Source organism: Xyrauchen texanus, chromosome 10 (genome assembly GCF_025860055.1).
Source record: "Xyrauchen texanus isolate HMW12.3.18 chromosome 10, RBS_HiC_50CHRs, whole genome shotgun sequence".
NCBI classification, from domain to species: domain Eukaryota; kingdom Metazoa; phylum Chordata; class Actinopteri; order Cypriniformes; family Catostomidae; genus Xyrauchen; species Xyrauchen texanus.
The window spans coordinates 14,024,490-14,051,116 of NC_068285.1; the positions used below are offsets into that span (position 1 = coordinate 14,024,490).

General features: G+C 37.9%; 1 protein-coding gene across 3 annotated transcripts; it reads right to left on the minus strand.

The window, feature by feature from the left end:
• Window positions 1-236: 236 nt before the first annotated feature.
• Window positions 237-21,366, minus strand: LOC127650956 (uncharacterized). Of its 3 annotated transcripts, none has more exons than XM_052136637.1 (10): window positions 21,222-21,366; window positions 17,436-17,573; window positions 15,310-15,368; window positions 13,586-13,606; window positions 13,100-13,375; window positions 9,388-9,690; window positions 8,099-8,386; window positions 7,751-7,929; window positions 3,126-3,212; window positions 237-2,981 (listed from the first exon to the last, which is right to left on the minus strand). In XM_052136637.1, exons 3-10 carry the CDS (start codon window positions 15,353-15,355, stop codon window positions 2,637-2,639), a joined length of 1,545 nt encoding a protein of 514 aa, XP_051992597.1. In that variant the 5' UTR covers window positions 15,356-15,368; window positions 17,436-17,573; window positions 21,222-21,366; the 3' UTR covers window positions 237-2,636. The 3 variants fall into 3 exon arrangements, with proteins under 3 accessions (XP_051992597.1, XP_051992595.1, XP_051992596.1); XM_052136635.1 differs by having other exon boundaries at window positions 3,120-3,212; XM_052136636.1 differs by lacking the exon at window positions 17,436-17,573 and having other exon boundaries at window positions 3,120-3,212; window positions 21,222-21,326.
• Between the last annotated feature and the right edge of the window lie 5,261 nt (window positions 21,367-26,627).

A 26,627-nucleotide genomic window follows, 5' to 3' on the forward strand; every position in this document is an offset into this window, starting at 1 on the left:
CTTTACAGCTCAAATAATACATGAGTTTTAACATAAGAAATAATGTAAGTGCTTTTATAAAATTATAAGCATCACATTTCTGTTTAAATTCGGTTTAAAAATTGGCCCCATTCACTTCCATTTTAAGTGCCTCACTGTGACCTCGATATTTGCTTTTTTTAACTAATAGGAGAGACGAGACTAAATTATTTTTTGTGGTAATCAATATTACGCCACAAATGCTGTCCATTGAACTTAACTTGTATTGAACCCGGAACATTCCTTTAAGTAGATTTAATTAGTATCAATAAAATATCAATACATAAAGTATTTTTTTACCTTTTAAAAAATGTCAAGTGAAATAATTAAAAAAGGTAAAAAAATATTTTTTTGGATTGCAGTTACAAAGGAAAACAAAAAGACATTACATTTCCTAATAATTCCAATATTCTCATTATTATTATTTTTATTTTTTTGCAAACAGTCATATTTACATTAGCTGCAATTTTATACGATTTTTCTCAAGCCGTTTTTCTTAATTGTGCTTTTTAAAACCTGTTTTTTTTTTTTCAGAGGTACTTCCTTTGATGCATATTTTTACAAGACAATATTTCCTGTATAATGTGATATTGTAGTACATGATTGTAAGAGTGCGTATTTGTTTTCCTCATCTGTTAATAGTTAAAAGTCCCGCATTATGCACCAAAAAATTTTTCCTGGTTATTATTGGGATTTTGATTGCCAATTAAACTGAATTTTTTTTTTTAACACATTTAGTATAACAATTAACAGTAAACAATAAAATCAATCAAACAGCTGATTAATCAGTAATCTGCTTTCTTTCAACACCTTTGTTATCCTTATCGTCAAATTCGAATCTCGAACGACCGCTTGTCATTTTCCCTCTGTGCTATCTAAAGACATCAAAACATGACGTAGCAATTTTACCAGCAGGCAATACCACATCTCATGATGCACGCAACAATCATTCTAATATTGTATTTTAATCTTACGTATCATTTATCTGCATCAAAAGTATCCCAGATAAGTGCATTTACCAAGAAAAAAGTGGTTAACAAATGAGCACCTCTTTAGGAGTCAAATTAAGACCTCATTAAGTGCTGTGAGACATTAATTAAAGAAAAAGATTTAGAGATTGCATGTCTAGACGTTGTTGATTTAGAGGCTTTAAATATGTTTATAAAAGGATTTCAAAAGAAAGGAAGGCTTTCAACGGTAGGAAAATGTTAATTCCTTTTTCAGTTTAAACGATACATTATTACATCACAATAATTCCAGCATGCTTTCAGTAAGTAATGTTGCCACATGTGGACATATTAATGTATTTTATGTAGATTCAAGTGTATTGACAGAGATTTGTCTTCCCTGTATTCAGGTCTCCCTCCTCTATAGAACTCTAAAAGTTCAACACAGACCCTTGTTCATGAATGTTGTTTAGATATTCAAAGGATAAGATGCTCAATAAACAAATATGTATTACACAATTTACCATCAAGACTCTACAAGTCTAACAAGCTCTGAAAAACCCAACAACAACCATATCTGTACCACACGGACACAACCACCATCGATTCGAGAACTTGCAACCATCCAAAGTGCTTTCATCTATTCAAACACATTCAAATGAGAGAGAATAAAGGATCATAGGAGAGAGAGAGAGAGAGAGAGAGAGAGGAATAGCAGGAAAGCCCAAAGTTGTGAAGACACCCCAGTGGAGTCAGCACCTTAAACTGCTGAGACAAGCTGTTCCATCAGCAGCGTTCCTCTGAACCAGAGCCAAAACCCTTGGCCACAGCTGATCCTATTTACAAAGCAAAGCCTCCATTTCAGATACCTGTGATCTATGTGATCCTCTATGGTGATTAGTTTACAATAAAACAAAGATTATCAAAACTCTTGGTAGTGATTGTGGGAGGTCCGAAATGAAGTGTTTACACCATGTGTAGCACTGGGAATGCATGAGACTCTGCCTTCGAATTGATCTTGAAATTAATCCAAAAGAAGGAAATCTCGAATGTATACTTTTGGCATTTGGTAGATGAATGGTTTGAAAAATATGGGTGAAGAATACAGATTTTCTTCAGATGTTCCTTCAAGCTTCCTTGAAGTTTCAGTCAGTTTGACACGTTCATAAATGCCTCCATCGTTCAGTAGTTTAAAAAGTCTTATAAATTAAAAATCGACCATCTATATGTGTGTCTTGAAATGTATCCTGAGTTTATTTTTCTTCTTCACATGCACTACATGGTCACTCTAATCTAGCATTTGGCTGTTAGATAGTCAAAAACTCTTCAGCCATTCAAAGGCATGCAATGTGTTGGACCATTTAATTGCTTTTGTTTTTCAAGTTTGTTTTATTGATGTTTTTGGAGAGTGCCGTCTTCTGGGATTATGTTTTTTTGCTTTTTCGACATGCCATTTGTTGTAGATCGAATGAGTCCAAGCAAGATTAATAGTCATGTCAAGTGATGAGACGTTACAGATGAAAAGTGGTCACACTGGCGTAAAGGAAGAGACTAACATGTTGGTTAGCGAGAATGAGTGATACTGAAGTTCTCCCTTACAGTTTTCAGCTCGTGGTTCCAGTGACTGGATCCAATGTGGTGATTTTCTCAGAAAGTGGCGAGGCATCTTTACTAGTCTAGCTCTTTCACGTTGGCCATTTCCTCAGGTGTGGTGGCTCCAATTAAGTTGCCATCTATTTCAGCCCCAGATTTGGGCCGGACCGCCGGGCTGGCACTCAGAACAGAATCAGGGGTGCGAGTGTCGCTGTGGTCACCTTCGGAAAGGTCTGGGGGGACACCGACGAGAGTGTCAGGCTCAAGAAGGAGCTTGTGAGAGGTGAAGTTGTCGGGTATGTCTGTGTCACTGTCCAGAGGGAGAGTGGAGGAGTTGAATTCCACACCTGAGTCATTCATCTCCAAGAAGTTTTGGTCAGAAGGGAGAGCCTGGTACTGACCTGGTTTTGATACCTCAAGTCCCTAAAGGGAAAGTCAAATAGAATGGGAGAACTGTAAGATAAAATGCTAAAATGTAAAATCTCAAAGCTAAACTTTAAATTGCATTTAAGATCACACTGGCAACAAATAAGCTTATTAAGAATGAAAACAACTGCCTACTTTGACCTCAACATCTGTGCTCTCAGTGTTGTTCTCCCATGTGGACTGCACAGTGGTTTCCTCTGCAAATCTAGTGTAAGCTTCATGAACCACCTGAAAAACATGTTATTATATGTGTAAAAAATAAGCATTCTATGCTGTTGGTGGTCCCAAAATAGTACAAACAATAAAAGCAAAGAGCGTTTTCACACTTCAGCTTGTGGTGCAGATCCGAGTCTATTTGATGTCAGAGTTTGGTTTGTTTTGGCTGGTGTGAAAGCTGTTTCCAAACTCAGATACACACTAGGGGCCCACTTGAAATTGGGGGTCTGGGGTGGGCCTACGTTTCTTGTGGAGTACAGTGCGCTTTGCGGTTTTTATGAACGCAATCCAGCTTAATCTGCCCGATATTGAAGATATACAATTTGCCTACTATAGTAATGTGAATTCAGGTAAATTAGGCCAATTTTGACAGTCATCTAATTGTCAAAAAAGTGTCCCAGTTTACCTGAATTTATTCTATAATGCACCTGTCATTGCTGCTTGTCTGCAGAAATTGCTTCTGGCGAGCAGCGTGCAATATTCGCTCCTCTTGCAAGTAATCTGCACAGTAATCTGAAAGATGCAAGTGCTATTCTGCATCTACAGTGCGTACTAAGCTTAATAAGAACCAAATGCACAAAAACACAACACTTTTCATTTTGGTGCTGCTGCCTTCCGAGTTTAGAGCCAAACACATAAATGTTAAAAGAGGCCTGCAGTCGCAGGGGGGTGGAGTGGAACCAAACTCAGGTTTTGAACAAACAATCTAACTAAGTGTGAAAACGTCCAAAAAAGGGCAGATCTAGACAAAAAAAAGTTTCTGCAAAAAGTAGGGTGGTTTTAAATGAAAATACTGTATACCGTGATATTGTGAAAGCTGGAGGATGTAAAGGGCAATACTGGACAAATATGTCTGGTAATTTGTTGAATGTTTAAAACACAACGATATCAAGGCATCAATGTCTATATCTGGCAGTTCACAGTGTCACAATATCTATACAGTATGAGCAAATAGTGGACATCCTGAGTCACAATTACCTATAAGGCTTTGTGGGTAAACACAATAACTTCACAGACAAACACACAGACAACAAGAATTTCACTGGGCTAGCAAATGATTAATGATTAATAGTGTCTATGTTTGGAATAGCATACTACTATACTTCTCGAACAATTTCTGCAGTATGCAGTATGTATATCATGCACAGTTCGATGACCTACAGCATCTGTCAAAATGCAGTACATAAAACAGAGCACACTGTGTGGAGTATTATACGCCACAGTGAATCAATGGAAATAGGTATTATATGTATTAAAAAAGTAGGCAGTATACAGTTATACTGCACAGCACGCAGTATGCTAGTATTCCACTCCAAACATAGCTTAATATGTTTTCTTTTCTTTCTTTAATTTTTTAAAGAAACAAACTGGCAACACCATGAGGTGAAAACAAATGGTTAAAGATATATATTTTTTAAATTCTCTCATCGTTTACTCACCCTAATGTCATTCCAGACATGTATGACTTTCTTTCTTCTGGAGAACACAAACATTTTATTGTTAGACGAATATCTCAGCTCTGTAGGTCCATACAATACAAGTGAATGATAGCCAGCCCTTTGAATCTCCAAAAAGGAGATATATTCAGTATAAAAATAATCCATAATACTATAGTAATTTAATAAATGTCTTCTGAAGCAATACATTTTTTCACCGTACATCTTACCATTGCAATCTCAAGGCACGATCATGATTTCAAGCTGCTAGATGGCGCTGTGGGAAGTGTAATCTAGCTTGAAATCATGATCACAAAGGAGACTGCTGTTAAGATGTACAGTGAAAAACGTTTTACATTTTGGTCCGTCCTCACATAATCCAACTGGATCACTTCAGAAGACATTGATTTAACCACTAGAGTTTGAAGGATTAGGTTTAAGCTGACTTGATCTGCTTTATGTTGCTTCAAAGACCTGGCCACCATTCACTTGCATTGTATGGACCTACAAAGCTGAGATATTCTTCTAAAAACTTTCATTTGTGTTCTGCAGATGAATGAAAGTCACACATATCTTAGAAGGCATGATCTAACCCTTTAAAATTGCAATCTACTCTCTACATCTACATATTATTTTATCTACATTTTTGCTATAATAATTTTTATGTGGCTTTTTGTACATATTACTGCAGTTTGCTGGTGAAATAAACACTAGAGGCGCTACAACAATTACTTTTTACCTGTGATTTGTGTAAAAGTGAATAACTGCATCTTATCAGTTCATAAACACATACTTTTCACCCTGTTCCTCACATAATGCTATGTTATAACATCAAAATCACTTTTACAATATCACTCGACTTGTAAAGCAATTTCTACGTTTGTATGTTCAAGTGCGATCAAATTGTGTGGTAGCTCAACTGATAGAGTTTTGTGCAAGAGATCAAAAGGTGCAGGAACCACCCCTGGAGTCGCGAGTTCGAATCCAGGGTGTGTTGAGTGACCCCAGCCAGGTCTCCTAATTGGCCCGGTTGCTAGGGAGGGTAGATTCACATGGGGTAACCTCCCTGTGGTCGCGATTAGTGGTTCTCGCTCTCAATGGGGCGCATGGTAAGTTGTGTGTGGATCGTGGAGAGTTGCATGAGTCTCCACATGCTGGGAGTCTCCGCGGTGTCAAGCACAACGAGCCACATGATAAGATGCACGGATTGACGGTCTCAGAAGCAGAGGTAATTGAGACTTGTCCTCCATCACCTGGATTGAGGTGAGTAACCGTGCCACCACGAGGACCTACTATGTAGTGGGAATTGGGCATTCCAAACTGGGAGAAAAAATACATAAAAAAAGGTGCAGGCAGGAGCGCTTTAAGGTACCTATGGGCCCATGGGCTCGCTGGTCCGCTGAGGCACCCTTCAAGTTGTAGTTCAACTGCTCTGCACTGAACAAGCACTACACAGACGCCTTTAACACTTGCGGTCATCATGTCAACAACCACGTCTCCCGTTGAAAGCGTTTAAACGCGCTTCTCAGGCTGGGCCCCATAGGAGTTATAGGCCAGGCCCCATGGGAGTTGTAGGCCCCTGGGATTCAGCCCATATAAGCCCGGGCCTTAATGCACCCCAAGTCCCGGAGAGCACGCGAGTCGACAGTTGAGGCGCAATGTTCATAGAAGCACCTCAAAATTATGTTTATTTTTCATCTCACATTTGCTTTTCATGGCACTAAAGGTGAGGTTTAGGTTTAAGGTTTAGGGTAGGGAGGTAGGCTAGATTCTGTTGATTTAAAACTCGGAAAAAAAACATTTAATTTGCTTTTAGCACCACACATCGGCACCACGAACTGCTGCGATATGGGTAAGAAGCCACGTAATATAATTTTGCAAAAATGTCACCACAGTCGCATAATTTTCATGAGATCATGCCTTAATATTTAAATATTTTGCGATCTTGTCCAAGGTTAATATAAGCAGGACACAATAAGTACATTTTAAACTTTATGAACTTATAACTGAATACATTAATCACTGCCAGCCATAATAAAACAATCACATACAAACAGCAGCATTTAAACAGAATTCAGCACACATATACACACATACACATAGATTCAAATGTACCTCTCCAAAGCGACACAAAATTGAATATTTTGCATATGTGCATGTGTGCAACGGAAGCTTCAACACACAGGTGTATATACCTTCATACTCATTTATACCATAGTTTAAACTACAATGGTCAGTGCAATACACCTGAAATTACTCTTCTCAGGAGGTTTGGGATGAAGACAGAGGGAGGAATAATGAACAGTTACACAGTTACTAAGAGTGGCAAAAAGTCTTCGGGACCCCTATTGTGTTACCACAACACCAATACAGATCCATCAACTTAACACTAAAGGAAACAAATGACAACAAAACGCAAAGCTCTCTCACCCAGTAGGGGATCCATCTGATGATCCTTTAAGAAATAGAAATGCAATGCATATAAATTGTTAAATTGGCTAAATTATTGATTATGGGTAGATGGCAGATTGGATAGCTGTGGTGTTATAAAAGGGATGAATTTGCAAATTTGTTAAGGTTTGAAACAAGAGGATAGGATAAGGGGTTTCTTGGGATTATACCAACATACTGTATATAGGAAGTCTCACAACCAAAGCAAATATACAATCATGGAAGAACTACCAATTCTTTTACTGATTAAAACTATTAAATCGAATTATTACAAATAATCATTTAAAAATTATACATAGTTTAAAGGGGTTTATCGGTTTGAATAACAGTCAATTCAAAGGACAAAGGAAAAAATCCTTGCATGAAAACACAGACACAGCTGATATCACATTTGCTGAAACTGAATTTGTTTTAATCATCATGCTATATTAGTTACTACCAACCATATCTGAACGTTTACACAACTTTCAATAAGCAGTATCGCCGTACCATTGGGGCAGACTGATTAACCAAATTAAAACTGATACATCTATGCTGCATTTTGTTAGCTGAATCTTAATACTAAAGTGAATCCTAATTTAAAAGTGTTGTAGCATCTCCTAATCATTTCCTTTCAGAGATTTGGGCAGTTGGAAGTCGGTAATCAATTGCTATTGGTTTTACCTGTCTGAACGTCTCTCCATCACCCTTGCCAGCCTGCTGAGCGATTAGAGTGATTTTACGTGCTCTCTCTGCCCGACGGTGAACCTTGATCAGACAGGACAGTAGACACACCAACAGCAGGAACGCAACCAGAGACAGCAGGGAGATGATAGCTACGTAGAGCTGTGGCAACTTATAGGCTGTTATGGGAAAAGACAGGATCATAGGTATAAATCTATGACTTCAAAGGGTTTGTTTTGAAAGTAGACAGGAAGCAGGGAATATGATATGACAGAAAGATTATTAGCAATCCAAACTTGATCTACTGTAGCTTCTCAAATTTCATCCAGCCTCTCAAGGCCAACTCACGCTCAACATGAAGGTAGACATCAGCTATCCGGAAACCTGAGTAGTCCATCACTCTGAAGACACCCATGTCACTGGCTTTGACTTTCTTCAGGTAGAACAACGATCCTTCCACAGACACTCGACCCTCCAAGGCAGGGTCCAGAGGCACCACCAACTCTCCCTGGTCCAGGATGAGTCGCTCCTTGTGGTCAGTGTCTGGGATGTAAACCATCTTGACTTTGGTGTGGTCCACATGGAGCTTGATCTTCAAGATTCCTCCATAACTCAAGTGCTCAAAGATCTGGTGATCTGGTATATAGCAAAAAAAAAAAAAAAAAGTTAATTGAATCAGCTAATTGTATACATTCACATGTATATAGTACTTTGTTTCCTTCTGCATTCTGAGTCCCGCCCTGGTCGACAGCATTGGATTTCAAAATATACACTTTTGATGATGCACACAGACAAGGACTGTCGAGAAAAACTTGTCGAGAAAATCTGGGCCAAACGCAGATTGTGCTGATGACAAAATTAGCATCACACATACTGTGCACAGAGTGATCAACAATGCGGACAACCTAAGCATACTTTGGCCTTAAGGCTCAAGAAACATTTGAGTTAGTCTAATAAAACTTGTAAAGAATAAATCCAGGATATATTTTACCCCAAATATCAAGAAAGAATTAAGAAATTATATTTTGCTTAAATAATATGAAAACTATTTTACAGTAGGATCTTTAAGATTAAGTAAATTAGTGCAAAATATTGTTTATTCTTGGGGTGAAATGTGTCCTAGACATGTGTTTGTAAGATTCACACATTTCTAAGACTTATTCTAGATGGTGTCAACTTTTGAGCAGAATCCTGGATGGCCACTTTATTCATCCTCTGCTCTTTGTTCTCCCTTCACTTCTTCCTCCTTTTCCATCTCTCTACAGTTACACCATTTTAAGACTTTTAATATTCACCCATACTAGCCTTTCTCTCATCTTAAACTCCATAAGCAGCTGTGACTCAGGTGGTAGAGCAGTTTGGCTGCCAATGTTGGCGGTTCGATTCCCGGCCCACACGACTCCACATGCCGTAGTGTCCTTGGGCACGACACTGAACCCCAAGTTGCTCCCAATATCAGGCCAGTACCTCATTGGTGTTTGAGTGTGAGTGTGAATGGGTGATTGGGACACAGTGTAAAGCACTTTGGTAACCTCTAAAGTTAAAAAAGTGCTATATAAGTGCAGACCATTTACCATAATGACCAATCATACAACGCTCACTTTGCCTTTCACCGGACCATTCAAATTATTTTTCACCTTTCACATTGAGGCAGGCCCTCATTCGGACTTTTCCATCACTGTCCACGACGGTGTAGCTGCCTTCATCTGCTCCTGTGACCAAATTGAGGTTAACCCTTTTCTCAGCGATTGTGAGACGATTCTTGTACTCTTCTGTAGGGAAAGCGGTCCGGTTGAAAATCAGCACAGGTGGTTCTTCTGTGGTCTGGTTAACATGAGTCTGAGCTCCAGACCTGAACTCAAGGGTGTATGGACCAATCATAGGGTTGATCGGGATGTGATATGTGTCTCCATACTTCACCACGGTCTCTAGTGCACAGTCTAGAAGAAGAGAATTGAAATTGATTCATACATTTTTAAGGACGTCGGCAATTGCTGCTGTCCTTTATTAAATATACACTGTGAAATAAATGAAAAAGTATGCATCAGGGAATTAAAAGGACTTCACACTGTAAAATTTTGACCATGATTTTGCCATCTGAGACAAATTTAGTAAAATATTGTAAAATGTTTCTCTTGTCGTAGGGCAAAAACTACCATCTTTGATCGCTAGATGTTCACCAATGTCCAGTTCATTGCCTTTGCGATTACTAAGCCTGGTATACAATGTAGTATTTTTGCAGTCCTTTAAGATTGTTACTTGTCAGACTTTATATGAACGCATTGAGATTGTCATGGCACACTGTGCGACATTATGTCAGACTGTCCGATACACATCGTAGCTGACTGTGGTCTCAATCGTCCCGGTGATATTTGCCCGGAGGAGAGTTTTTTTTTCATGAAAGTCAGGGCTTCAGCATTTCCATTGCTCCAATACCACTCTATCACGAGCGTAACATATAAAAAGAAAGATGGATTTTGACAGCCTGACCACAAATATAGAAAATTACAGATGTTGAGAATGAATGCGATTGGGGGAGGTATCCTACAGTAATAAACTACCCCAAGACTTGTGGCCCGAAAAATTACAAAGTTCTGTGTTCACATAGGGAAAACAAAATATGTGGGTTATAAACGTCTTTTCCCTCTTTTAGATTAGTAAACTACAGGCCATGTGAAATTTCGAAAATTCACGTAGGCTTATAATACGCTCTTGCAAATTCTCTATGGATGATGCACAAACATGACGTCGATTTCTTTAACTGTATCCAATTGTACCTGCTGATTTGGATTGAAACGTCCCATAAATACTTACCAATATAATTTTTACTCATTTCTTTTTAATTAAATTGGAGTGGAGTGAATCTTAACTAAAGAAGTTTACAGACGTTTAAAGTAAACTTATTAAAAGTAAAATGGTAATTAAAATGAAGTTGTAAAGAAAGTGCTATCATTTATTTATTTCGTTTTGTAAGCTCTGTGTTTATATAATTCAGTGTGCCAGTGACAATCTCAATGCGTTCATATCATAAAGTCTGACAAGTAACAATGGGACAAATAATGCTTTCATATTGCTGAAGTGTTACACATTTCTCCAAGTATTTCCTGCTTATTTCTTTATTAAAACTTTTTATATAAAATAAAAAGAAGAAAAAACATTGCAAGAGCTTGAGTAGAGTGATAACTGAGCACAGCTGTTGCTACGGTGCAGACACGGAGTAGGTTTCTTTCCAAGGAGCATACTTGATGGGGTTTCTCTGAAAACAGTGAATTAGGGTGCAAGGGAGGAGCGGACTATTTCATATCAGGGGCGGCTGTGGCTCAGGTGGTAGAGCGGTTGGCTACTAATCTCCGGGTTGGCGGTTTGATTCCCGGCCCACATGACTCCACATGTCGAAGTGTCGATGGGCAAGACACTGAACCCCAATGGCAGGCTAGCGCCTTGCGTGGCAGCTCTGCCGCCATTGGTGTATGAGTGTGTTTGTGAATGGGTGATTGGGACACAGTGTAAAGCGCTTTGGTAACCTCTAAGATTAAATAAAGCGCTATTTAAGTGCAGACCATTTACCATTTTACCATTCATCTGGCCGTCGTAATAGCAGTCGCACTATGCTAAATAAAAAGGACTGTGATGCTAAATTTCTGACACTGCCAGAACTTCTTTGGAAGCTGAAGATCATCGCAAAGGCTATTAATTGGCCGTCGGTGAGCATGTCACACTTACATTTACATTTATGCATTTGGCAGACGCTTTTATCCAAAGCGAATTACAGTGCACTTATTACAGGCACAATCCCCCCCGGAGCAACCTGGAGTTAAGTGCCTTGCTCAAGGACACAATGGTGGTGGCTGTGGGACTCGAACCAGCATCCTTCTGATTACCAGATTACCAGTTATGTGCTTAGACCACTACACCACCACCACCACTACAATGATGTTGTAAGATTGCCCTACGACTACAGAAATCCTTTAGGATTCTCGAAATTTGTCTCAGATGGCAGAATTGTGGCCAATATCATACAGTGCGCTTAAGTCACTTGCGACTATCTGTCAGTGTCAGAAATTTTGCATCGCAGTTGTGCAGTGTGACTGCTCCTACAACAGCCAGATGAGATAAAACACACACTCAGTGGTCAATCGGGATGAATGGGACAAAAGTCTTGACATGTGTTGCACAGTATGCCATGGCTTATAAGATCTCTGTGGATCAAATCGTACAGTCCGACAACGTAAAGAACCATAAACATCATAAAGCGCGCACCCCCTTAACTCATCATTTTAAACTGATAGTTCCAACCCTCTGTTCTGATTGGATGAGCCTTGCTCTAAGTTCAATTATTAATAATAATAAATGCATTTCATCTATTAATTGAAGATTGGTGTCTTTTATCATATTGCTGTTACTGCCATTTGAAGAGGGTTTAAGCCACTCACTCATCGTGCCTAGGAACATCCCTTACTCGTTGTAAAATCACTGTAACACATGGCCTCTTGTGGCTTATGGCTTTAGTGAACAACAGGCTTGAATTCTGCACAGCAGGAGCATCACCAATTAATGTTAATCAATAGCACAGTGAGCAGAACCTGCTCATCAAGCTTTTCTGAAAATTTAAGCGACACAGCAAAAGACACTGATTCCTGGCCCACATGTCTCCACATGCCGAAGTGTCCTTGGGCACAAGACACTGAACCCCAAGTTGCTCCCAATGGCAGGCTAGCGCCTTGCATGGCATCTCTGCTGTCATTGGTGCGTAACTGTGTAAGTGTGTGTGTGAATGGGTGACTGAGACACAGGGTAAAGCACTTTGAAAACCACTAAGGTTAAATAAGTGCAGACCATTTATTTTACTTGATCTTTTGACAAAGAAGATGTCAACTTACTTTGAAAACACTGTAGCTTTTTGAACTCAAAATGGCTCGTTTCAAACTTCCATAACTTTCAATTTACAGGTCAACCGCATCTATTCGAAACTCAAAAATGTGGCCAGCTCAGTCACAGTGAGGTAATAAAGAGGTAGGATTGATACTATTATTGATAAAAGCCAAATAAATGTCAGTGATGTTACTCATTTCATATGTGAAGAGGGCATTTACATTGGGAGTTTCCAGAGGAACAGCAGCAAAATGCCAGTTTGTTTTTTGTGTCAGAGAGAGGCCAGAAAATGGCCATGGAAATTAAATTAAAACTGCATTTGAAGCACAAAGCCTTTACTATCTTTCAATCCAGACAGTAAATACACTACTCCACACTAATAAAATTAATAATAGAGTGAATTATATCCTCTTATCGCTCTATCATTATAATAGGAAATAACCAAATGAGCAAGTATTTGCAAAGATATATTTATACCTCTAACAATGAGAATGATCCTTCTGACATCAGCCGGAGCCAAAGAATTTCTCAGCACATATGTGCCCTCATCTTCCTCGCCCACATCTTCCAGAATCAAGTGGCTGACGTGAGCATTCAGTTTAGCTCTCTGGTACTGAATGACCCCATTCTGCAGGACAACCCGCTCAGACAGCGGCTCCACCCTTGGCTTAAACACCACCTCTGTTGTGTCTAAAGCTGGCACAGGAATATGAACATCCTCCCCAAAGAAAGCAGTACGGTGTTCATCTTTTGCTGCAGAGTGAGGAGAAAGATCAATGCCTTAAGAAAGGAAGATACTGTATGAATCACAATACACTTGCTCACATAATACAAGACAGAACATTACAGATAAATACTACATATTTGAAATTTTAGATGACAGAGGAACTGTGCTTAGTAGGTCAGGAAAGAGCAACAAAAATGTCAATTTTATAACGACTTTAATAATTGGAGAGGCATTACCTTTAATGGTTGATGACCAAACTGTAAAAAAGCAAAGACAAGTTTAATAAAAGTAGGTATATTTTAATTTCAAGTCAATTGCTATTCAAATCTGTTGGTGCACAAAAAAGTATTTTTTAAAAGGGTTGATCAGGAAATAGCTCCTTAAAAGGATAATTCACCCAAAACTGAAATTCTCTCATCATTTAATCACATTTATGCCATCCCAGATGTATATGACTTTCTTTCATTTGTTTAATGAATTTCTCATCTGTTTTGGTCCCTACAATGCAAGTGAATGGGTGCCAACATTTTTAAACTCCAAAAATCCCAAGAATCAGCATAAAAGTAATCCATAAGACTCCAGTAAGACTATAAATTCTTCTCCCTGCTCAATCAACATCCACTTTAACGTTCACTTTCTTCTTCTTGTGCTTTTGGCGATTCACATTCGTTATGCATATCGCCCACTACTGGACAGGGAGAAGAATTTCTAGCAAAAAATGACTTAAATATTGATCTGTTTCTCACCCACACCTATCATGTCACTTCTGAAGACATGGATTAAAACACTGGAGTTGTATGGATTATTGTTATGATGCCTTTATGTGCTTTTCGGAGCATCAAAATGTTGGCACCCATTCACTTGCATTGTATGGACCTACAAAGCAGTAATATTCCTCTAAAAAACCTAATTTATGTTCTGCAGAAGAGTTTTTGAATTTTTTGAAGAATTTTTAGGTGAATTATCTCTTTAAGGTAACAAACTGCACATTTTCACTTTTTACAGTGTAGCTGTAACAAAATAATTAATAACAGAAAACAATGGCTGACATTTTGCATCTAAATGATTTACCCTGTTGGCTTTACTCAGATTGACAAAATGTGCATTAAGTTTCATGTAAAATCATTTGAGTGTTTTGTAATGACTTCTCTGAAAATCTCTGACAAGTTCAAAATGCCTTGTATTCTGATGTGCTGTTAAATTAATTGGCTTAAAACGGATCATTATCTTACTGGCAATGTGAGCATTTATTTTCACTGAAGTGAAATAATATATTTCAATAATATCAAATTTAACTTGCTATATAACGGCTGCAAAATTAAAACACATTCCCCTTTTAGCTCTTTTTGAGTCTATTTAAATGAGCAGTTATGAAGGAGAAATGCAGGAAACAAGGTCTCTCTCTTTAATACAGCATTTAATGTTTTGCTGTTAATCATAATTTCAACCATGAACAAAATGTAGAACCGAGACTGAGAAATTCACATATAAATAATTCACTCTTGCATAAAAACAAACAAACAAACAAACAAAAGAGAACGTCAACATCTCAAGCTTTTATAGTTCCATTGGCCTGAATTTAAAGGCGATACATTTACAGCCTTTCTGCTAACAATAAAAATACATTGAGTTAATATTGAATGAGATGTTTTATCAGGGGAAACGTCTATGCATGCTTCCCTTCACTGCAGCACAAAATGACTATTAGGAATACGGCCATGTCAGATTGCCAACTGTGCGGTTTCACTCAAACATCCTACAATTAATTATATTGCCAAATGTTGCTCTTCTGAAACAAAGCATGTGCTATTTTAAAATCTGCATGCAAATGATAAGCTATCTATATATAAGCAATTTATCTCCAAGATCAAGGCTAGAATAAAAGTCTAAAATTTATTTTACCAGCATTTCATTTTATGAAAGAAATGTGGTCACAGAAAAGGTTTTGTCAAACACTTACCAGAGCACAGGAGGGTGCTAATCATCGCCACACCAAAGATGCTCATTTTGGCTGGATTTCTGTGAAAATAGTGCAACTGTGTACAGTGTAACACAACATGTTCATCAAACACAACTGACAAAATGCATTAAGTTATCCTTCTGAGCAATCCAAACTAGAGGTCAACAGATATTGAATTTTGTCAATACTAATAATGAATGTGTTGGAAGAAAGCTGTTAACCAATTCATTGGCAGATTTATTTGTATTGATATACTGAATTACTAGTCTTTCCTACTGCTCTTATATTTAACCTTAACTATGTGTGAACTGTCATCATTGTTTTAGCTGATAACTAATAGGTCTTAAAAGCAACTAGCAGCGGTAATTAATCTGCAAATGCAATAAACCGTTCAACCTCTAATCCAAATTTGTATCAGGGACAAAACAGTCTGTGACTAAATACTTTAAAATATTTCATACTGATGTAATATAACAAATAACAACTGTTAGGAATATTTTGGATCTAGTCGCGATCTCCAATTCCCCGGTCCCGTCTTTCTACGTTCGTGCCCAGTGAGGTGCGGTCGTGAGTCTGAGTCTCTGGAGACTTCGCGAAGGAAGTAGAAAGAACAACACACAGTCGGTCTGTATTCAATCTACTCAATGTTTATTACAGCAAGCATGTCATTCATATTCTTCATGAGACAATAAACAGCCAATAGTAAAGCGACAACAAGGCTTATGATCAAGGGGGAGAAACTGGGTACTCTGGAGTAATACTGGAACAAGGCCATATACAGATGCCCCAGTCGTTATGCCATATGGTTGACCCTGTTCACCTCAAGAGGACAAGTATGACCTATAAGAATAAGTATGCGGCATAAAATGCGGAAACATCATAAAGAGGAAGAGAGAAACGGTCAGCAATTGCTAAATATATTGACTCAATATGCGTGCACTGCAGCCTGCATCTGGGTTCCTTCCTCTATTTGTGGCTGATCAAATTTTATATCCAACAAAGGCACTTTATCAATTAATATCAATTCAGTTATTTCTGGAGGTATGAATCTATAATCACGTCCAGTCAACTGACTGTGTCGTAAGTTTCTTTAAAACATTCATGTATTGTAAGAGATACTTGACTGTGTCGGGTAATTTCTTCTTCTTTTTTTTTTTTTGCTAGTGCCTGTAGTTGCAGTAGGTGTTTATTCCTTTCAGACCGTCTATCCTTTTATCATGTTCTTCATTGCGTATTGGCATTGTGTTGAAAACCAGGGGCCCTCTGATCTGCAACCATGCCAATAGCATTTTTTTTTATTCTATTTATCTAATGGAAATGTTCTTACTTGAGTGCCAAGTTGTACTTGCATTTTATCAATTTGAACCATCGAGGTGTGACTGTAACCATACACATATCCCATGTATGTATCAGAGCTTAAATATATATATTGTAATCTAAAAATGTCATAACTTAATCAGATTTGCAAACGCGGATAAAATAAGGTATAACCTTCTAAGGTATGGTTCTGTATTATATCCCTAATTATTTCTGAACATGAAAACCTTTGGTGATTTCCCTCGCAGGGGACGACTTAGTTTGTCCCCCATTCCTGTTCTAGAAATGTTTTGTTTATATGTTTTCAACAAGTCTTAAAACGCCTTTAAACACTCAGTTCTAACGCTTACAGGATCAATTCACAAAACTAATATTTCTGAACGTTTTTGCACTTTTCACCAATTAAATTCCTTTTCAAAGTTTCACCAGACAGCTTTCATTCCCAACATTCATTCAATACATAGAAGACAATCTTTTCTTTATAAGACAACAGTCACTTTCATTCATCATATACCATATATTCACACTTGTCCCCTTATTTACAGGACTCCTATAACATACACTCTGTTCCTTTTGTTTATAAGGACTCATCATGCATTCCCATATGCAATCATGCTTCAGTCATAATTCTCACACTTACAGATATAGATACTCTCACATGTACATCAAAAAATGTCAAACAGTAACAAACAACATACAATTCTCCAGCGTTCCCCTTAAGGTGAGTCCACCAAATGCACACCACACTATACGGTTCAGAGATACCCCAACAAACAGGTCAACATAAGTTTGTCAAAGATTGACCTTACCTGTTTGTGAGGTATCCCGGATGACGCCCCCAAACTGTTAGGAATATTTTGGATCTAGTCGCGATCTCCAATTCCCCGGTCCCGTCTTTCTATGTTCGGCACCAGTGAGGTGCTGTCGTGAGTCTGAGTCTCTGGAGACTTTGTGAAGGAAGTAGAAAGTACAACACACAGTCGGTCTGTATTCAATCTACTCAATGTTTATTACAGCAAGCATGTCATTTATATTCTTCATGAGACAATAAACAGCCAATAGTAAAGCGACAACAAGGCTTATGATCAAGGGGGAGAAACTGGGTACTCTGGAGTAATACTGGATCAAGGCCATATACAGATGCCCCAGTCGTTATGCCATATGGTTGACCCTGTTCACCTCAAGAGGACAAGTACCTAATCAACTCACAGAAATAAGTATGCGGCAGAAAACCTCTAAATATATTGACTCAATACGCGTGCACTGCAGCCTGCATCTGGGGTCAACCGAACACACATGGAAGGCCAGAAACACACACACAGAGCAGAACAGCATGTACAATTTCATATTTCTCACAACAACTAAAACATCAGAATTTCTAGAACAGTTCTCTATAACAGCTGTGTATTCAGAATGAGAAAACTATTCATATAAACAAAATGATTTCATTTTGTTACAACTAGATACAAGGTGACAGTAAACCTTAAAACAGATTCTTGTTGTCATGCATTAGAGCTAGTTATTTAACTGAGTGCCTCAGATAATCATGAATCATTAATGTAAACTTAATCTAGTCATGTGAGACAAAACGTGGCTTTTAGGTCAAACTGGACAGCCTGATAGAGCCCTGCACTCTTTAAGACACTGTAGATCTGATTAAGTGAGTTGATTGGTCAGCCAGAAGCTTTGTGATGGACACTAACATGATGCCATGACATCCTGTGGCTGGCAGGACTGCTTGCCCAGACTGAAAGCTGCTGACATTCTTTCTGCCAGAATCCCAAAATATTCAGAGCACAAACCTGTGCTTCTCTTTCCATATACGCAGGGGCGTAGCAATCATTTCAAAAGTGAGGGGGACAGAACGATTAGTGCAAGATGAACATTAATATATAAGATATATTTTTAAGGCTCTCAATCGATTCAAATTTGTTATTAAATTAATTACATGATTGACCAGTGAATTTGAACAGACATGAAAGACATGGCGTAAACAGATTTGCTCTGTGAAAAAGTGCAGGGGATGAACTTTGGTTTTTATCCCCCGCGTATTCTACGCCCATGTGTATACTGTATATAATGGATTCTACTGAATCAATAATCACAGACAGCTTTAATTCATAACCAGAGAGAGAGAGAGAGAGAGAGAGAGAGAGAGAGAAGTGATGGGGAGAGAACGATTAGTGCAAGACGAACATAAATATATAAGATATATTTTCAAGTCTCTCAATCGATTAAAATTTGTTATTAAATTAATTTTATGTGCTGAGTGACTCCAGCCAGGTCTCCTAAGTAACCATATTGGCCCGGTTGCTAGGGTGGGTAGAGTCACATGGGGTAACCTCCTCATGGTCTCTATAATGTGGTTCTCGCTCTCTGTGGGGCACGTGGCGAGTTGTGCGTGGATGCCGCTGAGAATAGCGTGAAGCCTCCACACGGCTAGGTCTCCACAGAGAGCGAGAACCACATTATAGAGACCACGAGAAGGTTACCTCATGTGGCTCAACAAGCCACGTGATAAAATGTTTGGATTGACGGTCTCAGACGCGGAGATAACTGAGATCCACCACGAGTCCACCACGAGGACTTAAGCAGCGTTCACACTGCCAGCTACACGCAGCGACGAAACGACCTCATATCATTCATTTTCAATGAGAGCTGGCGACTTCCGGCAACACAAGCGACGGCGACCAGATGTGGGCATGTCCGGCGATGCAACAAAGTTGAGAAATGTTTTAATTTACGCAAATGAAGAGCGACTTTCGGGAGTGACGCCCAATACGAGAGAAGATGGTAGAGCTCACGTGATCCTAAGATTTTAATAATAATATTAATTTTAAAGAAACAGTGCTGTTTAGACTCTCCATACACACCACTAGCGAACTAACCGCCAGCCACTGGCAACATGCAGCGACAAAGCAGCTGGCAGTGTGAACGCAGCTTTAGGGCACATTGGGAATTGGCCGTTCCAAATTGTGTCGGAAAAGGGGAGAAAACAAATAGACACTGTTTCAAAAGGATAGCCACAAGAAATTCACATTATATTTGTTAAAATCGTTTTTGTTAAACGTTAAAATTGCCTGTGTAGTTGTATCCATTATAACTCTTTTGTCATCATGACCTAATGCCAGTAAACCCTGTAATCTGGCAATACTGTAATGATGGGAAATCCCAGATGTTAAAACACTAAAATCATGTCAACAGTCCTACTACTAATGTATTTACATCTAGAGGCTATACTTTTGAAACAATGTATATTTGAAAGTTTATTGACTGGCCCCATTCACTTCCATTATAAGTGCCTTACTTCAGGCAAGTCTGAGTTATTTTTTGTGATCAACATTAGGCCTATGGCACAAAGGCTGTCGATTAAGATGAACATGTACTGAACCAGGAACATTTTTAAACCGCCTATAGGCTAGATACCAAACGAAAGTGTAAACACAACTGGCCAGGGCAAATGATCAGCGTTTGGTATGTCTTTAATGTATCACTGACTCAGATATTTCAGATTTGTGACTAGCCCAATGAATACAGATCTCTCACGTGTTTTCAACTGAATGATCACGAAAGTCCCTGCAGCGTTGATCGTAGCCTATATATCGTTTCCCGGCAAATCGGGTTTTGATTTGCCGTCGTTTTGTTTCGTTCCATAATCATGCGGCCCGCTGATGCGACAAGGGTGTGTCGCGCTCTTCTGCTGGAGCTGTCCCATCAAAGGGGTAAGGATGAAAGAATCCCCATTAACAAGGGTTAGAGGAGGACCCGACTCACAGAATCGGAATTTAACCCAACAAATAATCCATCTTTACCTGCTAAACACACCTAGCCTATTACAGTGTCTTCATGTTTCTTTCTCTTATGCACACAAGCTTGAACAAAGCAAGCTATTTATAGAAACCCGACAAACCCCGACCACCAGTGCTCGACCATCCACACTTTATTTAGCGAGATATACAAATATATTAACGAGTTATATAGCCTAATGTAGCTATACACGCTCAGCGGCGAAGCATTAATAAAACCATGAGTGCCCAGCCTTTGAGAAGATTATGTCATGGGTGTACAGTATTGCATGTCCCATTCAGAAGCGAAAATCCATCAATTGACTATTAATTAATATTTTATTTTGTTACCAATACGTGCACTTCTACGGGACTGATAGAAAGGCCATTTACAACCAAGACGCAAAATATTTCTCTAAACGTTTTTTTTTAATTATTTTTATTATTATTAAATGTGCAATTCATATCAGCAATAACCATGTGAAACATCATTTACTTACACTCTTAATTGCTAAAGGCTTTAAGTTCCCATAAGTTCTGCCTTTATTGTAATTATGTTATTACATTGTTATAGCCTCCATCACTCTAGTTTTATGGCGTAAGTCGTCCTGACACGAACTGTTTCTTGCCTCACATTATCAATCGAAACACACCCTAAATCATCTGTTAAAATCCATCTATCTGTATCTAAGCGGGACAAACGCAAGTTTAAAAAAAAGCACCATTTATGCATTATTTCTCTTGGTTCAAGTGAAACCGACCAATTTGAAAACCCATCCTTGAATCCATATTCAGAAGTGCTGAAATTACCTTAATATATATCAAAATCAGCAAGAGCAAAGAGCAGGTTAAAGAAGAGATATCCTTTTCAATGATGATTTTGCTCTTCCTTCTGTCTTCCAACCCTTCTTCCTCGCCCACAATCTGACAAAGTAAGACACTTATGTGGTTTTACTATATCGACGATATCTGGAAGGCTTCGGCTGCTTTCGTTTCAAAGACCATTTGAGATCGGCATCGCTCGGATTGTGTCGGTAATTTTCGGAAACTTGATACGAACAATTGAGGTTCATTTCACACTAGCCTGAGATAATGTCTCAAATATTAAATAGTTGTTGCACTTAACATTGCACAGTAACAGAGGCTTTGTCGACATTATTAAAAATATTTATCAACTGTAGAACTACCTATTTTTTTAATGACTTTTTGTGTCCTCAAAATGTATACTACTCCAGAAATATTTTACCAGTGAAAAATAACTTGAGTTACCGGATTCACAAATGCTATATAAATATAAAATACTTTATATTAATAATCAGCAGTGCTGGGTGTAATGCATTACTAAGTAATTAATTACTGTAATGAAATAACTTTTTTAGTCACTGAAAAAAGTAAAGTAATGGATTACTCTTAAATTGTAAGTAATTTAATTACAGTTACTTCTGATGTAATTGCATTAAATAGGCCTACTGTATAGACTATAGAACAATTCTATATAAAACAATAGTTTAATCATTTAAAATCCAAATGTAATGTATAATTAATAGGGCTGTCGATTTAACGCGTTAATTCAGTGCGATTAATTTTACAAAAACTAACGCGTTAAAAAAATTTACGCAATTAATCGCATGCCCACGCAAACTTGTAGTACCACCTGTTTACTCCAGAGGGCAGTAAGTGACATTTCAGCTGTATGAAGCAACACACAGTTTATACAGTGAAGTTAATAACCCAAAACACAGACATGCGGTACGTTCTTGCTTTCAATACACTCGAAGGAGCGCAAATGTGATCTAAGGGATCTCAAGATGTGTTTAAAGATTGAGTATTAAACTATATTTAACTTGACACAGTGACCTAAACATTTTAGGTTTATGATACAACACACCCGAGACATCTGACATAGGTGTTCATTGATGGGTATAACGGCTCCTGAATGTTTTCTCCAGACCAGACAAAATCACTCTTCAACTGATGCCTTCGATGTCTTCTTTATTTAATGTCTTTCTCTCAAGAATCAGGACAATCAACATCACAAACATCAAATGGACACCGTGAAAATACTGAAAATAAACCAAAATTACAATCAAAGTCGTGATGAAGTGATTTTGCCATGACGTTGTTCGATATAAAGCTTATTAAATTGAAATCAATACACACAGTACCTTAAATTATAAATAAATGATAACCAATATATACAAACATACCGTGTGCCTTCCAATCAGGATTCAGGAGACATTAGGTGACATTTTCGAGACATATCCAGCTGCAGACCCGCAGCACCACCAGTTTCAGAACCCCAGTTTCAGAACACCAGCGCCAGAACCTGAAGTGAGGGGCGGAGTTATTGACAATGAGACAAGCATGGCGGAGAGCATGGTGAGTTGTGTAACGTTGTCTAAAGTTTTTGACATCATGTGGTGAAAAATTCAATGTGTGTGTTCAAGTTTTGCCGTTCAAGAGTTTAATAAACTTGCTTAATGGTTACTTGCATGATGTTCTGATTTTGCATGCTGTTACAGTTTTTACAAGAAAGACCCAAATACTGTTGACTGTGTTTTTGCATGGATTCAGAGCTTCAAACTGTGTGCTGCACAATGTAACTTCATATTAACAAATCTGTTTTATTATTTTTGTTGCAGTAAGATGACAGCCAAAATTGCACCTGGCACATGGATGCTACTGAAAAACAAGGTTGGTTATAAAGAAGTCTGCTAAAGTTGGGAGTGCTGAAGTGTCAAACCCTTAATAAACTCGTGCTTTTTTTTTTTTTTTTTAGGATATCCCCCAACAGATTAGTGGTGTAGACTGTGGAGTCTTCATGTTGATGGTGAGACATTGTTTTGATATAATTAAACCAATGATTGGTGTGGTGGTGTTTTTATTTTAATTTTTTTAAGTTGTTAAATACGGAACAAGGAAGATTTTTTTTAATTTGACGTTTACAGAGATAATGTTCCTTAATTTTTGCTGTTTTCCAGTATGCTCTACATCTTGTCTTGGGAGCACCCTTTGATTTTACATCTGTAAGTAATTACCAGTTCAAGTAATTGACCTTTATGATGTTGTAGCAGTTGAAATATCAAGATTTCTCTATTTTTGTCTTCCAGTGCGACTTTCCAAACATACGGAGATGGTGGACTCTTATTCTTCTGGAGAACTTTGGGGTTTTCTCTGAAAGGTAGATACTGGACATTTACTCCAGCCCACCGTTACTTTTGCACCCTCTTCTGATTAATTTTAAATTAACCAAGATATATATATTCCAGTGCAGAAACCCTACAAGAGTCCCTTCCATGTGAAGAACAAGCTACGCTTAGCAGCAGTGAGGCGGTGTGTGTATATATATATATATATATATATATATATAAATCTCTTAACATATAATAAATTTATATGTCACATTTTCCTTTAATATTCTGTAATGAAGGAGCTCCCAATAATCCGGCACATGAAAGAAGCTGTGAAATGGCTCCATTCCAACAGCCATCTGCTCAGGGGTCCAGTGGAAGAGCCTCTTTTCATTCGAATGAATGAAGACCACAAGGAAAAGGCCCATAACAATCTCCTGGAACAGTCAGAAGCTTCCAGAGAGCCCTTTCTATTTCATTTTGTGTTCAGGGATGACATGGAGTTATTTTTACAAGAATGTAAGGACAAAATGGGCCTGAGAGTGAATTCCTCATTTGATACATTTTAAGTTTAATTTATACAGGATTGTCATGATAAAATGGGCCTAGGGGTGAATTGGTCATTTGTTGTATATATTTTTATTGTTTCTTTTAAAATGATGCTTAATTTTCTCTCTTTTTAGTTTTTTGACATGTTTTATTTTACATAAAGAAAAATGCATGCTGCACATGTTCTTGTGAAATAAAGTAAATTTTATATAAAATGCCCATAAGTTTCAAGCATTCTTTTTCACCATCATGATCAGGAAGTAACTCTCATAATACAATGAAACGGATAACTATATACAATTATATTACACAAGATCAATGTTTTAAAATGCTTATTGTACTGTACCTTAAAGAATCATTATAACATACGTATAAAGTATGATGTTTCATTTGTAATAAAAGCAAAGTACTCTCCAAAACGTTAGGTGGCGCAACTCGGTTTCGAACGTAAGCTCCGCCCCTCACTTCAGGTTCTGGCGCTGGGGTTCTGAAACTGGTGGTGTAGCCTACTCTCCAAAACGTTAGGTGGCGCTACTCGGTTTAGAACGTAATCTCCGCCCCTCACTTCCGGTTCTGGCGCTGGGGTTCTGGCGCTGGGGTTCTGAAACTGGTGGTGCTGCGGGTCTGCAGCTGGATACTATTGACATTTTCTGATCAAACACTCTTCTCAATTTTACACCTCTTAATTCGTGTGCAACACCTCATGTTTCTCAGCTTCTTCTCTGAGTTCACGCAAAAAATCAAATCACATGACCAGTACGTCTTATGTCACTCATTTTCTCCAGTAGGTGTCACTATTGCCAAACTATCATGCAAATCAAATACAATTCCCAAATAAGTATTACACAACATTTATAAAACAAACAAAAACAAAAAAACTTTCAAAAGATGATGAATATTCAGCAAGAAAATACACTATCTGCGACAGCTACAATGGGTCCTTAAACAAGCCCTCATAATAAATCTCCAACTGATTGACAAATTCACTTGTGAGATGGATTGATGAACTGTGTGCCAATGATTGACTTATGATCAATAATATGGTAATAAACAATACATTGTATTATAAAGCCGCTTTTTGTATTGTCTTATCAATGAAATATTTGTATATGCGATTAATCGCGATTAATTACCATGTAATTAATTCGATTAAAAATTGTAATCGATTGACAGCCCAATGGCTGTTCATGGCATGGCACCAGATTATGTAACTGATTAAACCACATAATTCAGGTGGACCAATAAATTGCAAAAAGGTGATTGTGTATTCCCGTTGCTGGTCCGAGGTAATGGATTAGTTTACCTGGGGAAATTAGAGCCACTTCATCCATTACTTCATCCAAAGGTCGAAAAAGTCTTTTCTGCTTTCTGTGGCTTATGTTTGTCAGTTATTTTAACATGGGCTTGCTTGTTTGATTATCTTTATTATTTTTATTTTTGTATATTGTGTATGTTGTATCTTGTTCAGCACTTTGGGAATAGTGTGTTGGGTAAAAAGTGCTCTATAAATAAAATGAAATAATGTACAAAAATGTGTTTTCTAATTAATACTGCATGTTAAATTATGTGGCCAGTTCATGAATAATTTATTAGATTTTTATATGATTTATTTGAAAGAATGAAAATAACAGTTTTCATTCTGGTTGAGGTTGATCAGGGTTTTAGAAATTAATTAGTAATTATTAATGCAATTACTTTTCAGACAGAGTAATTGGCACAGTAATCTAATTACAATGTAGAAGATGTAATTAGTAGTTAGTAATTAATTACTTTTTAGAGTAACTTACCCAACATTGATAAGCGTTGATATAAAGTTTGAGTAACTAATAAGCGATTTTTTAAAATAAATAAATACAAAAAACTAAGCAAAAGGTAAAGATGATCTTGTAAAAGAACCAATCGGTCATGCAGGAGGTTAATTACGAAACTCGTCATAATATAACTTTTTCACAGATTGTGATGATGCGTTTCCACCTTATTAAGCAGCTTAAATGTAGAAAACTCTTTTATATTATACACTTTTAAGTATTGAGTGTAACTTTATGCTTTGTGTTAACCTAACCTGGAATTAGTTTTCTCACAGCTGTGAGGGGGTTTCCATTACAGCTGCTGAGAGAGCGACAGTAAATTTGGCATCTTCTCCCATCTGACTGTCTTAATCCAATGCTCTCTATTTTTCTCCTCTTCGGGAAAGTAATTAAAATGTAATAGTGGATTTTTTATTTCGGTACTGGAGCCAGGGCCGTAGCTAGTGGGGTGAAAGGTGGAAACGATTCTAGTGGTCCACAGATCCAGGGGGGGTCCCACAACAAATTCTAAACTATTTTATAAATAGGAAAGGGGCCCTGAGCAATACACAGTCAGGGGGCCCATGCAAAATACCTGGCTACGGCCCTGACTGGAGCAAAAGGGTAAGTGTAAATAATCTATTACTGTGATCTCCCATTCACTCCCATTCAGTTTACCCTGCAAACGTTTACTTACGTTCCAAAACCCGGAGTGTGAAAAAGGTCTATAATTACCAGTGTTGGGTAAG